Genomic DNA, 15184 nt, shown 5'->3' on the forward strand with positions numbered 1-15184 from the left:
AGTGATGGCAGAAGATTACTGCATAGGCAAAGCTACCTTTTTTCTGAATATCTAAGTGGCTCTTTCAAAGCAAAACATTTGACCACAGGAATGGAGCAAACGTGATTGCTAACCAACTCTTCTCTCTTCCCCACACTAGAGGACGAGCCCCAAGATGGACTGTAATCTCACTTGCAGTATGACTCTGGAGGTCTGGGAGCTACTTAAACATTGAAGGTACCAGAAATTGGCCCCAATTTAGGCCACACTCTCTTAGAATTACAAACTTTGTGATGGAGAACCATTTTCTGACTGCGACTCACAAGGGCTCAGGATGTCTTTATTGTTGTATTTATTTTATTTTGTTTGACTTCATTTTTTTAAACGGGGTACTCAATTACTCCCCAACTCTTCACGATATTTTTTCACTTATTTTTACAGAATTACAGCATATAATAAGTCCTGTTATAAAATAAAAATAACCAAAATTTATGGGATATGTGGCACTGTAGAATAAATTATACAGGTGGCTGCCTTGGGACCATACTTTTAGTGAGGGACACACAGTCTAAGTGGCATTCTTTAAAAGCAAGTTAATTTTAACTAAATAACTAAAGGGACGAACACTGCCATTGCAATAGGATGTAATAATATGCGATTGCAAAAAACAATGGAAATGGCTGGTGCTGTTATTTTGAACAAAAGATAGATAGATAGATAGATAGATAGATAGATAGATAGATAGATAGATAGATAGATAGATAGATAGATAGATAGCGTCAGAGATGGCTGGGGAGGCGACCTGGCCGGGACGCCTAGAAAGACCAGAGGAGGGATTACGCTTTCCCCAGACCATGTGGGGGCGACTGCCCTAGTTCCTTGGGGGCCACGGGTACAGAGCTTTGAAGCTCAACCCTGAAGGGGCCCGTGGTCACCGCCAGGGGGCGCCTAATGCCTTTGGAGCCCTGAACCTCAGCACTTCCGCCACACCCGGAAGTGCTGGGGGGGAGAAGAGAGGGGACACCCGGAGTGCTTCCGGGGATGCAGCCGGGACTCCCACCACATGGGGGCGTGTCCGTGGAAGATTTCCGGAACCACCTGAAGCACATCCGGGTGCTATAAAAGGGGCCGCCTCCCTTCAGACAATGGCGAGAGTCGGGAGCGGAGTGGACTGAGCTTGCTGGAGGAGGGGAGGAGGCGGCCTGAAGAGAAAGAAAGGCATTTGAGTTGTGGCCAGGACTTTGGGGTTGATGTGCACTGTGAATATGTTCAATAAACGTGTTTTGGGTGAGTTGAATGTGTCCGCCTGTCTGTGTTCGGGCCAGTCTCCACAACAGATAGATAGATAAATACTTTATTAATCCCAAAGGGAAATCCACAAAAGGTAGGCAGCGTGGTGTAGTGGTTAAGCCATTGGACTTCAATCCCTGGGGTTGTGAGTTTAAATGTTACTTACCAACATTAGCCCAATAAACAATACAATTCCATACATGGCCCTTTTTCTCTGTAAGGATAGTATTCCATCAAATTTTTACCTATACGACAGGATTTGTGGGTGACCTTTATCCCTAATCTTGTTTCCTTGTTTGTTTTTAAGTGTGTATATTTCAAAGGGGCCTTGTGCAAGCTTTAGTATATGTAGATAAATGGAAGGTAAATCTCTTCGCAAATATGGAAATATAATACAAAATCACATATAGTCTCTGTCTGCATTAAAATTTAAAGAATATATCAAAATCACATACTAATTATTGACTATATTTGCTACACACTTCAAACCCACTCAAGAACCTAAAGTCAAGTGAAAAAGTAAGTAACATCACATGATATGGAGACATAGGAAAGAAGATATGTGGACATGTCAAGATTTGATCTTCATTTAAACAGTATCTTTAGATAAAATAATGTAATTAAAAAATAACAATAAAAAAATGACTTTGCAATAATTTATGGAAAAATGGTGCACCCTTGTCTCTAACACCCAGTATTACCTCCCAAGTTGGCATTTTTCTATAACTGTCTAACAGACTCTGATGTTGAATTGTCCATGCAGAACTTTTTCGGGTTCAGATCCGGGCTTTGACTTAACACTGAATGCTAGACAAGGACTAACCTCAGTGAGGGCAGTGGTTAATTGTAGGGTGCCCTCCCACACTCCCCTTATAAAAATTGAAACTTCTTTGTATTATTTAAACAGTAGAGTTCTTTGATTGAATTTGTACAGTTTAGTGAGGTATTTTATAGATTTATAAGGTACATTTTGTCACATGTACAGAGTACAATGAAATGCTTACTTGTATATAATCAATCAACATGCAACATGTCACCACTCTTTGATGAGTGAGTACAGCACTGCTATATTTCAAAACATCTGTCCATCTTACATTGCTGATTTCTAGTATTTCGAGAAGGACATGAACAGCATACATCGTTATCTTCACATCCTCCTGCTCATAGTGACTCTGCAAACTCTGCTGTCTGCCTGTCCTGATTGTTCTGCGGCAGGCCAAGGCTCTGGGCCACTATCTGTACTTTGCTATATTTCAGCATGTGCATGTCTTTTCTAATTTTGTCTACAGATAATGTATTAGCTCATATTATATTTTTTATGATCAACTAGTCTTATTTAAGAAAAATAAACGTGATTTTATAGTTTCTTGAAGAGTTTAAGCGACAACACTGCTGCTATTTTAACTGGCTTGTTAAGGGAAATGTGGAGCTCCGAAATCAATGGTGCCCCCTGCTGGCAGTCTCAGTAAATGCGCTCAAATTCGCTTCGGCTTTAAAAGGGCTGATGGCACTGAATCTTCCTATGAGACTTTAAGTGGCTTTTGACTATAAAAGGCAATTTCCCTAACTGATCTGCCAGAGTTGAGGATTGCCAGGAATACGATATCGAATCGTTTTTCAGGTGTTGTGTTTCATTGTGTTGAAGTTGTCATTCGGTATTAACATAAAAACTATAACGATAGGGTATGTCGAAGTAGAGGAGAGGAGAGACGCTCTCAAAAAGAGGGCGGTGGCGTGGTAGGAGTGGAGTTCTCAGTATGAGCAAAATTAAACTGTTTAAGTGTATTTTCGTTGCTTATTTCTTTATGTACGTCCGCTCTACTTGTACGGAATACAGGTATTCACTAATTAAAAAACAGTACTTGCTAGTGTCCACCCTCTCAGCGTTGACGAGCGAATCTTTTTTCGTTTCAGGACTTATTTTAGGGTGCGTGTGTGTCAGTGAAATAAATACATGAAGAAATAATTAAATAAATACAAAAATGAGTAAGTGGCAAAAATATTTTGTAATATTTAATTATGAAAATATTTTGTAATATTTAATTGTTTATACTAACGTTTCAGGTTGTTATTAATTATTTATTGGCACATTCCATAATACTTTATTTTTCCGTATTTATTATTTTTGTCCGAGACATTCAACCATAGTCCTTCAGCTTTATTGTTGTCTATCCATTTAAATTCTTGCTTGGGTGCAAGTCACAAATCTATCGTAAAGAGGGCGCTAGTCGATCACAAAACACAATGCCAAAAGCGCCGTTAACCACGAGGATTCACTTAATTACAGACTCCATATTCGCAGTCCAGTTATTCTCTCGTCTGTATTTTACATTGTACGACTTTACAAGATAACGATGTTGTAAAAAGGTGTAGATTTGCGTCATTAAGCTTGCTTATTAATTTGAAAAATAAAAAGTCCATATTTTGCCTGCGTGTGAATTTGCCAGCCTCGATACAAGCAAACTAATTAAACTGCCCGGCAAACATCACAGGCTCCAATCCGCTGCATGAATAGGACTGAACAATTTATATTATATGTAAAAGGCACTTATAAAAAGGTTCGGCCACATTTATTATCGTAGTTTTTCTGCAAGGTCGGTGACCCCATAGGTTAGACTCGCTCAGCTGAATGCAAGTATAGTATACACCAATAAAATTCAATGGCAAAGTTGTCAGACTCGAACATCTGCCGAATATGTCGTGGAACTGTCGCTGCTGAGAATTATTTTTTACAGATTTGTGATCAGATGCACGCCTGGGCTAAAATTGTAGGTCCGGTTTTGCCCAGGACAGCGCAGCAGACTACAAACTCATTGACACATCTGCCATTCCCCCATGTATATAGCGCTGGATTTGAATATTTTTATGAACTTTAAACAATTCAATCGAGTTGGCTGCTTTTCATTTTCATAATTTCACAACATGAGAAATGCCTGCCTTGAGATATCATGGGTATAACAACAACAACAACATTTATTTATATAGCACATTTTCATACAAACAGTAGCTCAAAGTGCTTTACATCTTAAAGAATAGAAAAATAAAAGACACAATAATAAAACAAAAAAAATCAACATTAATTAACATCAAATAAGAGTAAGGTTCAATGGCCAGGGGGACAGAAAAAACAAAAAAAACTCCAGACGGCTGGAGAAAAAATAAATTCTGTAGGGATTCCAGACCATGAGACCGCCCAGTCCCCTCTGGGCATTCTACCTAACATAAATGAAGCAGTCCTCTTTGGATTTACGCCACTACCACACTTGGCAGGCTCTAACATCTGCTGTACTGTTCAGGAAGAACTACAAGATTTGAAGGGTGCTTCAAAGAGTTTAATCACATTTGAGCACTTTTATTTTTACATTTTTCACGAAGAGGGGCTCCTCTGCTAAATTGAAGGTGATATTCCCCCAGCCAAAAGAGGGTACACAATTATGAATTTCATTGGCATACATGATACACTGTTACATTGGTAGTGATGTGAAACAAAAACATTAGTTTATGTTAAAACAGTCTTTCTTGACCGGTTTTGACGTTGTGAATTACATTTTCCCATGTTAAGTGTCTTTGCGAGCAAGCATGGGGAGTGTGGGGTCATCCTTTGTAAATCTATATGACGATGGTCATAGCTGGGGTGTGTGTATATGTGTTAGGGGATTGAGCACAATTGTCAGAGCCGCGGCTTTATGCGACCCACTGCGACCACCCACCATTGTAACAACTCATGGCCTCCTGCGGCAGCCCGTATTTACATTATGTGTTAATAAGGACCGTTACATGTAAGCTGAGATTCCTTTCAACCCTTAAGAGTATTTGTTAAATATTATTTTCTAATGCAATTTTTTTTTTACATTTGATGAGTGAGCTCAATTAGGTCGGACCGTTTAACACACAAATCTATTTTGACGAAAATCTTGAATCTGTGGCTTAATGTGAGTGACCCCTTAAAGCACGGGTGTCAAACTCCAGGCCTGGAGGTCCGCAGTGGCTGCAGGTTTTCATTCTAACCCTTTTCCTAATCAGTGCCCAGTTTTCACTGCTAATTCACTTTTTTTTCCCTTCATTTTAATAGCCCTGTTAGAAGGATTCAGTCCTCTGAATTGATTCATTTCCTCATTACATGGTAGACAAACAGAAATAAGACATGAAACAAGCCAACAGATGACCAGCTAAACTGGGGCTTCAAACTCCAACCAGTTTCTTAATGAGAAGCTGATTGTTGCTGTTAATTAAACCCGTTATTTAATTCCATGGCTTGTTGCTGCTCTCGTTCTGCCACAGCAGACATTTCCAAATTTGTTGATTTTCTGTTTTTCATAAAAACATTGTCAAAGTGTTTTGGTGAGTTGAGAGATCAGCCTTACTGAGACCTTCACCTTTCTTTATTTTCAGATATTGTGTGATGGGCACAGGTGAGCTGGTCAAGTAGAGGCTTGTGTTGTGTCTCATTATTGTTTGGCTGCTAATTAAGGAAAAAGAAATAACTAAGGGGCCTGAGTCAAGTTAATTAAAATAAGCAATTAGCAACAAAACTTGTCACCAATTAAGAAGATGGTTAGAATGAAAACCTGCAGCAACTGCAGCCCTCCAGGACTGGAGTTCGACACCCCTGCTTTAGAGTGATCAGTACACATCACAGTTATTTATGCCAGTGTTGTACATTAGCGCTGCGGTGGGCTGGCGCCCTGCCCAGGGTTTGTTTCCTGCCTTGTGCCCTGTGTTGGCTGGGATTGGCTCCGGCAGACCCCCGTGACCCTGTAGTTAGGATATAGTGGGTTGGCTAATGGATGGATGGATGTATACTAGAGTGTGCCAAGTTAGCCAGTGAATTCGGCTATATGTACCCGCGTTAGGCCAAGCAAAACTCAACTGTACTTTAACACAGGAGTCCCACATGTCGTAAACGTCTGTGAAAGTAAGTGTGATAAAAACAGAGTTTAGCCTTTTGGAGTACCAATACCACAGCTTGGTATGATAGACCTGGAATTGTGCAAATGTTGTCAATGAATTTTCTAGGTGAGGCGGGACAAAGTTCAACAGCAATTGCAGCTGGTCAAGTTTAATGACAATCCAGTCGCCAAGGGGGCAAACCAGCCAAACTGCGGCCTGTCCCAAGCATGGATAAATCGAGCCTTAAAAGTTTAGCCAAAACCTTTAATTATGGGATCAGTCCAGTCAGCTTCTGAATAATCACGAGAAGAAGAAGAAGATCAGGTTTAGTGATACAAATCATACTTTATAAAACATATACGCTCGATATCCATCTGATATTCGCAGTTAGATGATCCGTTATCTCCCAGACCCACATGATAAAATTATTCAAGGTGTGAACATAATAATGCAAAACATGAATTTATTTACAAGCATTATTTTCTCTAGGAAATCTTGCTGTTTTCTTAAAAATGAAAAGTCTCTTTCAAAACAACACATTTTAATACAATGCACACTTAAAATCTTCACTAAAGTGTAGAATATATACTGAACATTTATTTACAGCCTTGGTATTTTTGTGAATACAGTATATCTGATTATTTTTAATATCTTATTAATAATGCCAAGTCTTGGTTTAGCAGCTAAAACAGACCACAATCCAAAAACTGTTTTTTAAAGTCAGTGCTAAATGTGCCTTTCACAGCTCAAATATCTATAAGACCCTTAAATGTTCAAGCAAAAGACACCAGATTTCTGCATTCTGTCTTGACAGACTCATCACAAACAGCAAATATACACCTCACTATCTATCTATTACATTGTGCCTTTTCTATCTATCTATCTATCTATCTATCTATCTATCTATCTATCTATCTATCTATCTATCTATCTATCTATCTATCTATCTATCTATCTATCTATCTATCTATCTATCCTGCCTACTACACTAAAGTTAATATCTATCTATCTATCTATCTATCTATCTATCTATCTATCTATCTATCTATCTATCTATCTATCTATCTAACTTTGATGCCTGATAATCAAATCACAACTTGCAGTAAATTTGCAAGTCTTTTACAGGTATTTAGTTTTTCTCAAGCTGTAGAAGTTAACAAGTCAACAGAATTCATCTTTATCATTTTCTTTATAAAACTGCAACTTTGGAGCCTGCTCTTTAAATCACAACATGCATTTAATATATCATTTTTTTTTTTGTTTCAAATAGTTTTTGTATTACACCTCTTTTCTTATGGCACTGGAGATTTGGATATGCTACGTCGTTATTATTCCTTTTGAAATGCTAACTTTATTGGCTTCACAATATTTAATTTGTCAAATGTTTTACCCCTCAAATCCTTATGAAGGTATAGGGATGGTGCGTTTGTAATAAAATTGCCCAAGAGTGACCCGTGCTTCGCTTGCAGATGCAATACGAGTTGAGAATCATAATGTCTTTTGAAAGATTAAGTTAGGGGTGAATTCTTGTCTTCACTGTCCTTATAATATATATGAATCTTTTATTTCACATTTCACAGCCTGTCATCTTATGTATCTTATTAAGAATTTGGGGATTGGGGGCTGTAAATTATATTCAGAAATCACTGATCTTCTGTTCTCACCGGAGGCAGCAGCAACAGTGTCTGATCTTCATTTCACAATGTAAATTTAATTTGTGAATCTCTTATTTCATCTTCAACAAGGTAACAAATACTGCACGTATTTCACTTAATCACTTTTATGAAGGTGTGGGACGGGGTGTTTTTTTGTACCCGAGTTCACCCGTCTACCTTGTCAACATTACCATCACCCGTGGATTATCGCGTTGTCCTGGGTCATCGCACCTGTATAGATGTATGGGCTGGCTTGTGCCTGCCTGTCGTGCGAGTCGTGAGTCGGACTGGTCGTTGTACTTCGTCGGAGGAAGTGCTCCCAAATCTCACCAGACCTCACCTCATCAGGATTCTTACTTACTTACTTACTTACAGTAAGCTCCCTGGATCGTCATTTTTTTTTGTCTTCATTTCCCTTCATCGGTTGCCGTTTATTTGGACAGTGCATTGGACTTTGTGTTTATCGTGTTTGTTTTTGTTTATGGGTTTTGTTATATGTGTGACTGCCAGCAGGGATTTGGGGGAGAGATTGTGTTTTTATAGTAGAAGGAACATATTTAAAAGTGACATTTATTCCAATTCCACCAATAACAGTAAAGATAGTATTTGATAAAGAATTTACAAACTGTACCGAAATTGTGAATCTTTTAATTAACCTTTCTAAAATTGTTAAACATTATAATGTTACATATTATTAAGGTATAAGGATAAAAACTGTTCAGGAATTACATATCATTGTAATATAGCTTTGGTACTATACACTTAATGTTGGTGTAAGTGAATTATTATTAAAATTACAATTAAAGTAATTATCTATATTAAAAAAAGTATAGAAAAACAAAATATAAATAATGGTACTTTAGAGAGATAAAAACGCTTGAAAATCTAGCCCGATTATGCTCAGTTTATTTCAGTGACGCTAAGTAAGCTTCATTAACGTTCTTTGTTTTGGGCGCAGCACATCAGGTGCCAGACTGCCAGCCTATTCCTCCCACGCGCAGACTCAGAGGGGCGGAGCTTGCGTGGGTGAGGTCGGTGTTTATAATACAGCGCAGTGACTCGCACTTTACTCACTGTGGAAAAATGGCCAGACAGTGGAAGACTGTAGCTTGCCTCCTAGGCTTCATGTGCGCGATTGTTGCTGTGGCATCAGCCCGGGACGTTGCTCGGCCTCCACGCGGGAGGATGACTGGAGGCCTCAGACCTGCAAGTACCGACAATGCACAAGTTGCAAGCATGTTGGATTTCGCTGTTTCTGAGCACAACAAAAAATCCAATGATATGTACTTCCACAAAGTCTCCAGGATTGTCAGCGCTCAAACTCAGGTTTGTATTTTAAAACATTCTTAGAATAACTGTGTGGCCGAGTTTTTTTGTAGCCCGTGATGTGTAGCCCTTTAGTCAGTTGAAAATGTTGATTAGACAGTCCGGCCGCATAGTGGATAAATAACGGAACAAGCAATGGAGGAAGTAACTTGTCAGAGGTGGAATTTGGTTTTCGTGGTGTAAGCTCGGGGTTATACTGACATTCCGAAAGTGAAAAATCACGCGCTCTGTTTATCGTACACAATTCTATTTAATTAATAACACTACTCAGAGCTGTAATGAAAATGTCGATATATCAGGGTTAACTTTTTGGCCCATATTAGGTGGTGCTTTGCAATGCCATTTTTTTTTTTGCGTTTAGAATACTTATAAAAGTGGGCTGCTCCTGCATCCCTTTATGGAATAGTACCATCTATCCACTTATACAGAGCACTGGCAACAAGGCAGAACAAGAAGGGCACCAGTCCATTGCAGGGTGAACACAGACATTGAACCACCTAACCCACCTGTGTTTGACAGAAAAGCTGGAGCACCCAGGGAAGGCTGTGGACACACTTCTACACAGGGAGGACATGCAAACTCCACAAATGGAGCTCGAGAACTTGAACCCTGGTCTCCTTGTTGCAAGGAAACATCATTACCACTGTGCCACCTTATAGGATAGTAGAAATGAATAGGTAACCTGCATAATGTACAGGAGTGGAGAATGCAACTTGCAATAGTGTAAATGTAGACATTGTGATAGAATAACCGCTTGTGATTCATATAGGGTGGTTAGAATGACTGAGTCACAGTTCAAGAAATCTAGGTTCCAATTTCAACACTCACACTGTATCTGGATTTTAATTTGTTCTTCTTGAGTGGAAGTTCAAATCAGGAAGTCCATCACGTGATGTTAAGAGAACTGACGTTGACATTGATCAGAGTTGTATGGCAGAACAATTTTTGTAATATAGTGTTTGGGCATGTCACACCATAAAACATACCTGCATGAACTAAATACGCAAACTATGCAGTTATTTGTCCCAACAATTACATGATTTTTAGCAAGTCTTGAGTTACTGAAATACTTATACATAAGCATAATAATAAAAACATGAGATGGATTTCAACATGTATACCTAGAAAAACTGTACATTTTAAAACTCATTTCTTTCACGTCCTGCAAATCAGGCACGTGATTTCAAATTAGTTTTCACAATTGACTGCTTTGCCCCCCTTACCACTTGACCAGTCAAAGGAACATCCTTTTAACTAACAGGCGAGATGTCTCTGAAATGTAAAGTGTCATGTGCTTGTTCCCCTCCCCATATCTAGATACAATGAGAGATGCATGGAAGAGGTATCTGAATTTAACATACCAGAAAATGCTTGGATGTCTACATTACGTAGAGTTTGCATGTCTGCTATTTGCGCATAGCTCTCTTGATTTGGTCTGAGTTACTGCATCACCTGCATATATGCAAAATTAAATTAGTAAAAAATTAATCCTGAAGTAGATAATCTGTACACCAAATAAATAAACACACCAGGCTCTTTGGGGTGTATCCTGTGCTCTTCAGCCAATTGCAGTACAATTATCATAAGAGCAGGCTGGTTTTATGACCTTTGATATTTTGCTAGCATGCAGCCTTATTCTTATAGTGTGAAAAAAAGTCACCACCTCCTTTGCACTCTTGCTGGATCAGGGATATGGTACTCTTTGCCGTATTGCAAAAGTTTAGGCACACCTTCAAAGATCAGCCATTAGCTTTTTTCATAATGGGAAGAGTTGATGTGTCATATTTTAACAGTGAAAGATTGTGTAACAATGACTGCTGGTGACTTAAACTTCATAAAGGATGTGCACACTTAGATATGTATTTATTGTTGTAACGTGCAAGTCTTACGTATTGACAGTATGTGAATGTTTGTGTTTTTCACACAGGGAGGGAAAGTCCAGATTAGAACTGGTCATCTTCTCTAATATGTAAAGGTGAATATGTGCTTGTCCTGTATGCAGATCCACAACATTTCCAGATTTTGCACAGATTCCATATTTGTAGAGACGAAGAGCAGCGACTACGCTTCATTCTAAAAAATGTTCTCTCCTGGGGAAATTTCTTTAGTGACCTTATGTGTGCTGTATTAGGGAAGGGCCCCTAGGAGTCATTCTGGGGACTTTCTGTTCGTCCTGGTGGATTTAATTGGTTAGATTTTGATTTTTGGGCCAAAATTTATTCCATCCTGGGCAGCGCTGGGCATAAAAAAATATGAAAAGGATAAACTAATGTTAACCTTATCAGTTTATGTTTACTTCTGTGCGATATGGCCTTTTTAAGATGCAATTCTCTTTGCTCAAAAAAAAAAAAAATAATAATCATCAACCTGTATAAGACAAACAAAGTATATATCATCTGACAGTTCTCCCTCTGTACTGAACCAAAAAAATCGTCACAAGTGCTTGTTTTTCTTTATATTATTACATCCTCATATCTGCTTAATCGCCTCCTTTTCGTCTTAACATTGGAGTTGGCCTTTTTGTACAATACAAATACATTTTATTTTGTGCTTTCTCCATGATGAGTGTGGAGCTTGAAACTGTATTATGGACAACAAAGCAGTAGTAACTTGCCATTATTACTTCTAAATGTTATCTTTTCATTTGTAATTCTCTGCACATTAATGTGTGAAAGGCTGTTTAACGTTTTGTTTTGCAGCGAGCAGATGATTAGCTCGACAAACAGAGGGAAAGTGAGATTTATCAGACCGCCTCTGTTGAAATGCAGACTTTGTCCTAAAAAGCTTTGGGGACTCTTTTAATAAATAAACCTGCTTATCCTTTGCACCATCAATTCCATTTCAGTGACTTGAGGAAAGATAGAATCGTGCGTCGTCAGGCCCGCCGCCAGAAATATTTGGGCTCCAGAGAACTGGGTACGTGTGGGCCCCTCTGCCTTCCCCCGGGTCCCCACATGCCAAAAAAAATCAAGCGTGAAGGGGCCCCTTTCCGTTAGGGCCCCGGCCCAGAGTCCCGTTTGTCCCGCAGAATAAATACATCCCAATCTAAGAAATTATTTACACCTTCAGTCTTAAAGCAGTCTAATAATAAAGAGTAGATAAGCAAGAATTGCGACTTATACTGTAGTAAGTTTACTTTTTTTATATCTTAGTGTATTTACTACTAAATTTGAATGATTGAAATGTACATTATAATAATATTTACCATTTCCTTGATCCTTAAATGAAATTAATCTGCAGTAAACAATGTTTGCCAAACATTTCTTTGATCTTGTTTTCCAGGTGGTAGCTGGATTAAAGTATTACATAGAAGCCGAGATTGAACGTACCACCTGCAGAAAAGGAAGCGAAATGGTAGAAAATACATTGGATGAATGCGCTACCCATGATGCTCCCGAGATGGCAAAGGTTTGTAATTAAGATTGATTTTATTATTTACAATCCTCTTTCAATTAAAGTTGATTTTCTGGGTAGGAAGTGGGGGAGTGAGATGGCAGGGGTTGGAGGCACGGTGGCACATGGTGTTATTTTGTATCCCTTAGTTGGTGTATGGATCATCCAAACTTAAAGATTTGTCTTCACAGTTAAACTGTTTATCATTTAAGGACTTATAAATAATGCAGTGGGCTGGCGCCCTGCCCGGGGTTTGTTTCCTGCCTTGAGCCCCGTGTTGGCTGGGATTGGCTCCAGCAGACCCCCGTGACCCTGTAGTTAGGATATAGCGGGTTGGATAATGGATGGATAGACTTATAAATAAACATGCATTATTTATCAAGCCCCATAGTTTATAAAAAAAACAAAACAAACGCACACTAAGCACTTTAAAAGAGGAGTTTACAGAAGTTGTTGGGGATAGAGTGACTCGGTCTGTTTTGCTTAGCATGTTGCTGCTGGAAACTTCATCAGGATAAGTGGAGTGATGGAAGGGATAAAAGGGTAGTCTGCTTCAAGATTAAAACAGTAAAAATCCACAAGCTGCCATACACTCAGTAGCGTGTGATGTTGCAGTTCATATCTTGTCGTGCTAAGCTGTCTGTGTTGAGCACTGAGAAAAGTGTGCTTCTCTGACACACGTTACATATTAGGAAATAGAGTTTAGGCATTTTCTTCAAGTCTTGCCCAAAGTCAGGAAAGTACAATAGAAGTGCAAAAGAATGAGCTCTATATACGACTTCAAATGCTGGAGCAAACAACTTCAACCACTGGCCAGGGTGTCAGGTGATACCATCCTATGCAGACGTCTTTCAGGAAACCTCCCTTTGAGAAACAGCATGTCAGTAACACGTCACTAGGTAGGAAACCGTTCCCAGAAGTCTTTGCTTTTAAAAAAAAAAAATTAAAAAATTCCTTCTTCTAATGTATGAATGGGTAACACAATTTGTCAACGTGCCCATTTCTGCCTGTATGCCTTTACAATTCTGTCCTTGCCTCTCTTTTTGATGTCTGCCTTGTGTTATAACTTACTTGCAAACTCAACATGTTTTTGGATTGCCTGATTTGTAATGTCGCCTGCTCGTATGGACTTGCATCTTTACTTTGTGGTTCTGTTTCCTCGCTGCAGGAGGTCGCACTGAGCTGGTGACTTCTTGTGAAGTTGCAGTTGGGTGGCACATTGTTGACAGAAGGCAGTTCTATACATGTAAATTATGTAATTGCTGGGAATAAGATTAAGAACAACAAAGTGGGTGTAAATGGGGGGGAAATGTAGTTATCCATATTTTCTTTCTTTGTTTCACCTGTTTAGCCAGTTCATCCTGGGTGGTCTTAAATGTGTTTCAATCATTTAGCATTCTGTAAGAATTTAGTAGGTCAGTCTCACTTACAACCTATTTAGTAGGAACAATACTTTGTGGTTATTAGGTTGGATTTAGTTATTTTTATTGTAAAACATTAAATGTACTTTATGCAATAAGTAACACTAAAAGCTATTCCATTTTTACTTTAGAAACTAACCTGCAGATTTGAAATTTGGACTCGCCCTTGGATCCCACTCATTACCATTGAGAAAGAAGAATGCTCGTGAGCAACAGCGCTGACAACTTCTGCTTCTTGCATCAAGTAGACAAACAAAGATTAAATGTACTAAAATTAAAAGAGTGATCTGACAGCACTAATAAACTTTGGAATTCTTTATTCAGACTAATCTCTTTCGTAAATCGTAAGGCTCATTCTTATATTCAATGGCACTTTATGCAGTGTTATTCGCACACTAAATCTTGGCTTTTTAAAATAAAATTTTCATTCTTACAACCTTATTTTGAGTAGATTTTTTTTTTCCATTCAGGTAAAGTGAGAAAAATGAGACCAACAGGGACACACATGTTTTCGAACCTTTGACTTGGTTAGTTTATTCTAGAAGTGTGCTGCGTTCAATGCAGTGTCACAAAAAGCTTGTTTCAAATTCTCTTTTTCTTTATTTATACATAGTTTGTTGTAGAAGTTTTAAGAAGTTTTTTTCCTTACTGTGAAGCAGCGCCACCATACCAACCCAAATAATGCATTAAACATCAGTACCCATCCATTATCCAACCTGCTATATCCTAACTACAGGGTCTTGGGGGTCTGCTGGAGCCAATCCCAGGCAACAACAACAACAACATTTATTTATATAGCACATTTTCATACAAAAAAATTGTAGCTCAAAGTGCTTTACAAAAAGAAGAATAGAAAAATAGAAGACACAATAAAAAATAAAAATAAATCAACATTAATGAACATAGAATAAGAGTAAGGTCCGATGGCCAGGGTGGACAGAAAAAACAAAAAAACTCCAAAGGCTGGAGAAAAAAAATAAAATCTGTAGGGGTTCCAGACCACGAGACTGCCCAGTCCCCTCTGGGCAATCTACCTAACATAAGTCAAACAGTCCTCTTTGGATTTAGGGTTCTCATGGAAGGACCTGATGATGATGGTCAAGTAGACTTCTGGCTTTCAGTCCATCAATGTTGGTGCATCATGATGCTTTGAGTAGGTGGTGGTGGCGCAGGCCGCCACCACACAGAAACCGGAAAAAGAAACAGAAGAGAGAGTTGGGATCAGTACGG

The 15184-nt window shown here is 38.8% G+C and overlaps 1 protein-coding gene across 1 annotated transcript; it reads left to right on the forward strand.

Moving 5' to 3' along the window:
* Positions 1 to 8843: 8843 nt before the first annotated feature.
* Positions 8844 to 14395, forward strand: LOC120516676 (cystatin-2-like). Its single transcript, XM_039738529.1, has 3 exons — positions 8844 to 9140; positions 12423 to 12548; positions 14086 to 14395. The coding sequence occupies exons 1-3, from the start codon at positions 8898 to 8900 to the stop codon at positions 14161 to 14163; spliced, it is 447 nt and encodes a 148-aa protein (XP_039594463.1). The 5' UTR covers positions 8844 to 8897; the 3' UTR covers positions 14164 to 14395.
* Positions 14396 to 15184: the final 789 nt, after the last annotated feature.

Source organism: Polypterus senegalus, chromosome 16 (assembly GCF_016835505.1).
Source record: "Polypterus senegalus isolate Bchr_013 chromosome 16, ASM1683550v1, whole genome shotgun sequence".
Classification (NCBI taxonomy): Eukaryota; Metazoa; Chordata; class Cladistia; order Polypteriformes; family Polypteridae; genus Polypterus; species Polypterus senegalus.

What these genes read in the sequence shown, in the direction of transcription:
- LOC120516676 (XM_039738529.1), top strand. Translation starts at nt 8,898, where the DNA reads ATGGCCAGACAGTGGAAGACTGTAGCTTGCCTCCTAGGCTTCATGTGC. An exon ending in TTGTCAGCGCTCAAACTCAG is followed by an intron (nt 9,141 to 12,422) that starts GTTTGTATTTTA and finishes CTTGTTTTCCAG; the next exon opens with GTGGTAGCTGGATTAAAGTA. An exon ending in ATGCTCCCGAGATGGCAAAG is followed by an intron (nt 12,549 to 14,085) that starts GTTTGTAATTAA and finishes TTTTTACTTTAG; the next exon opens with AAACTAACCTGCAGATTTGA.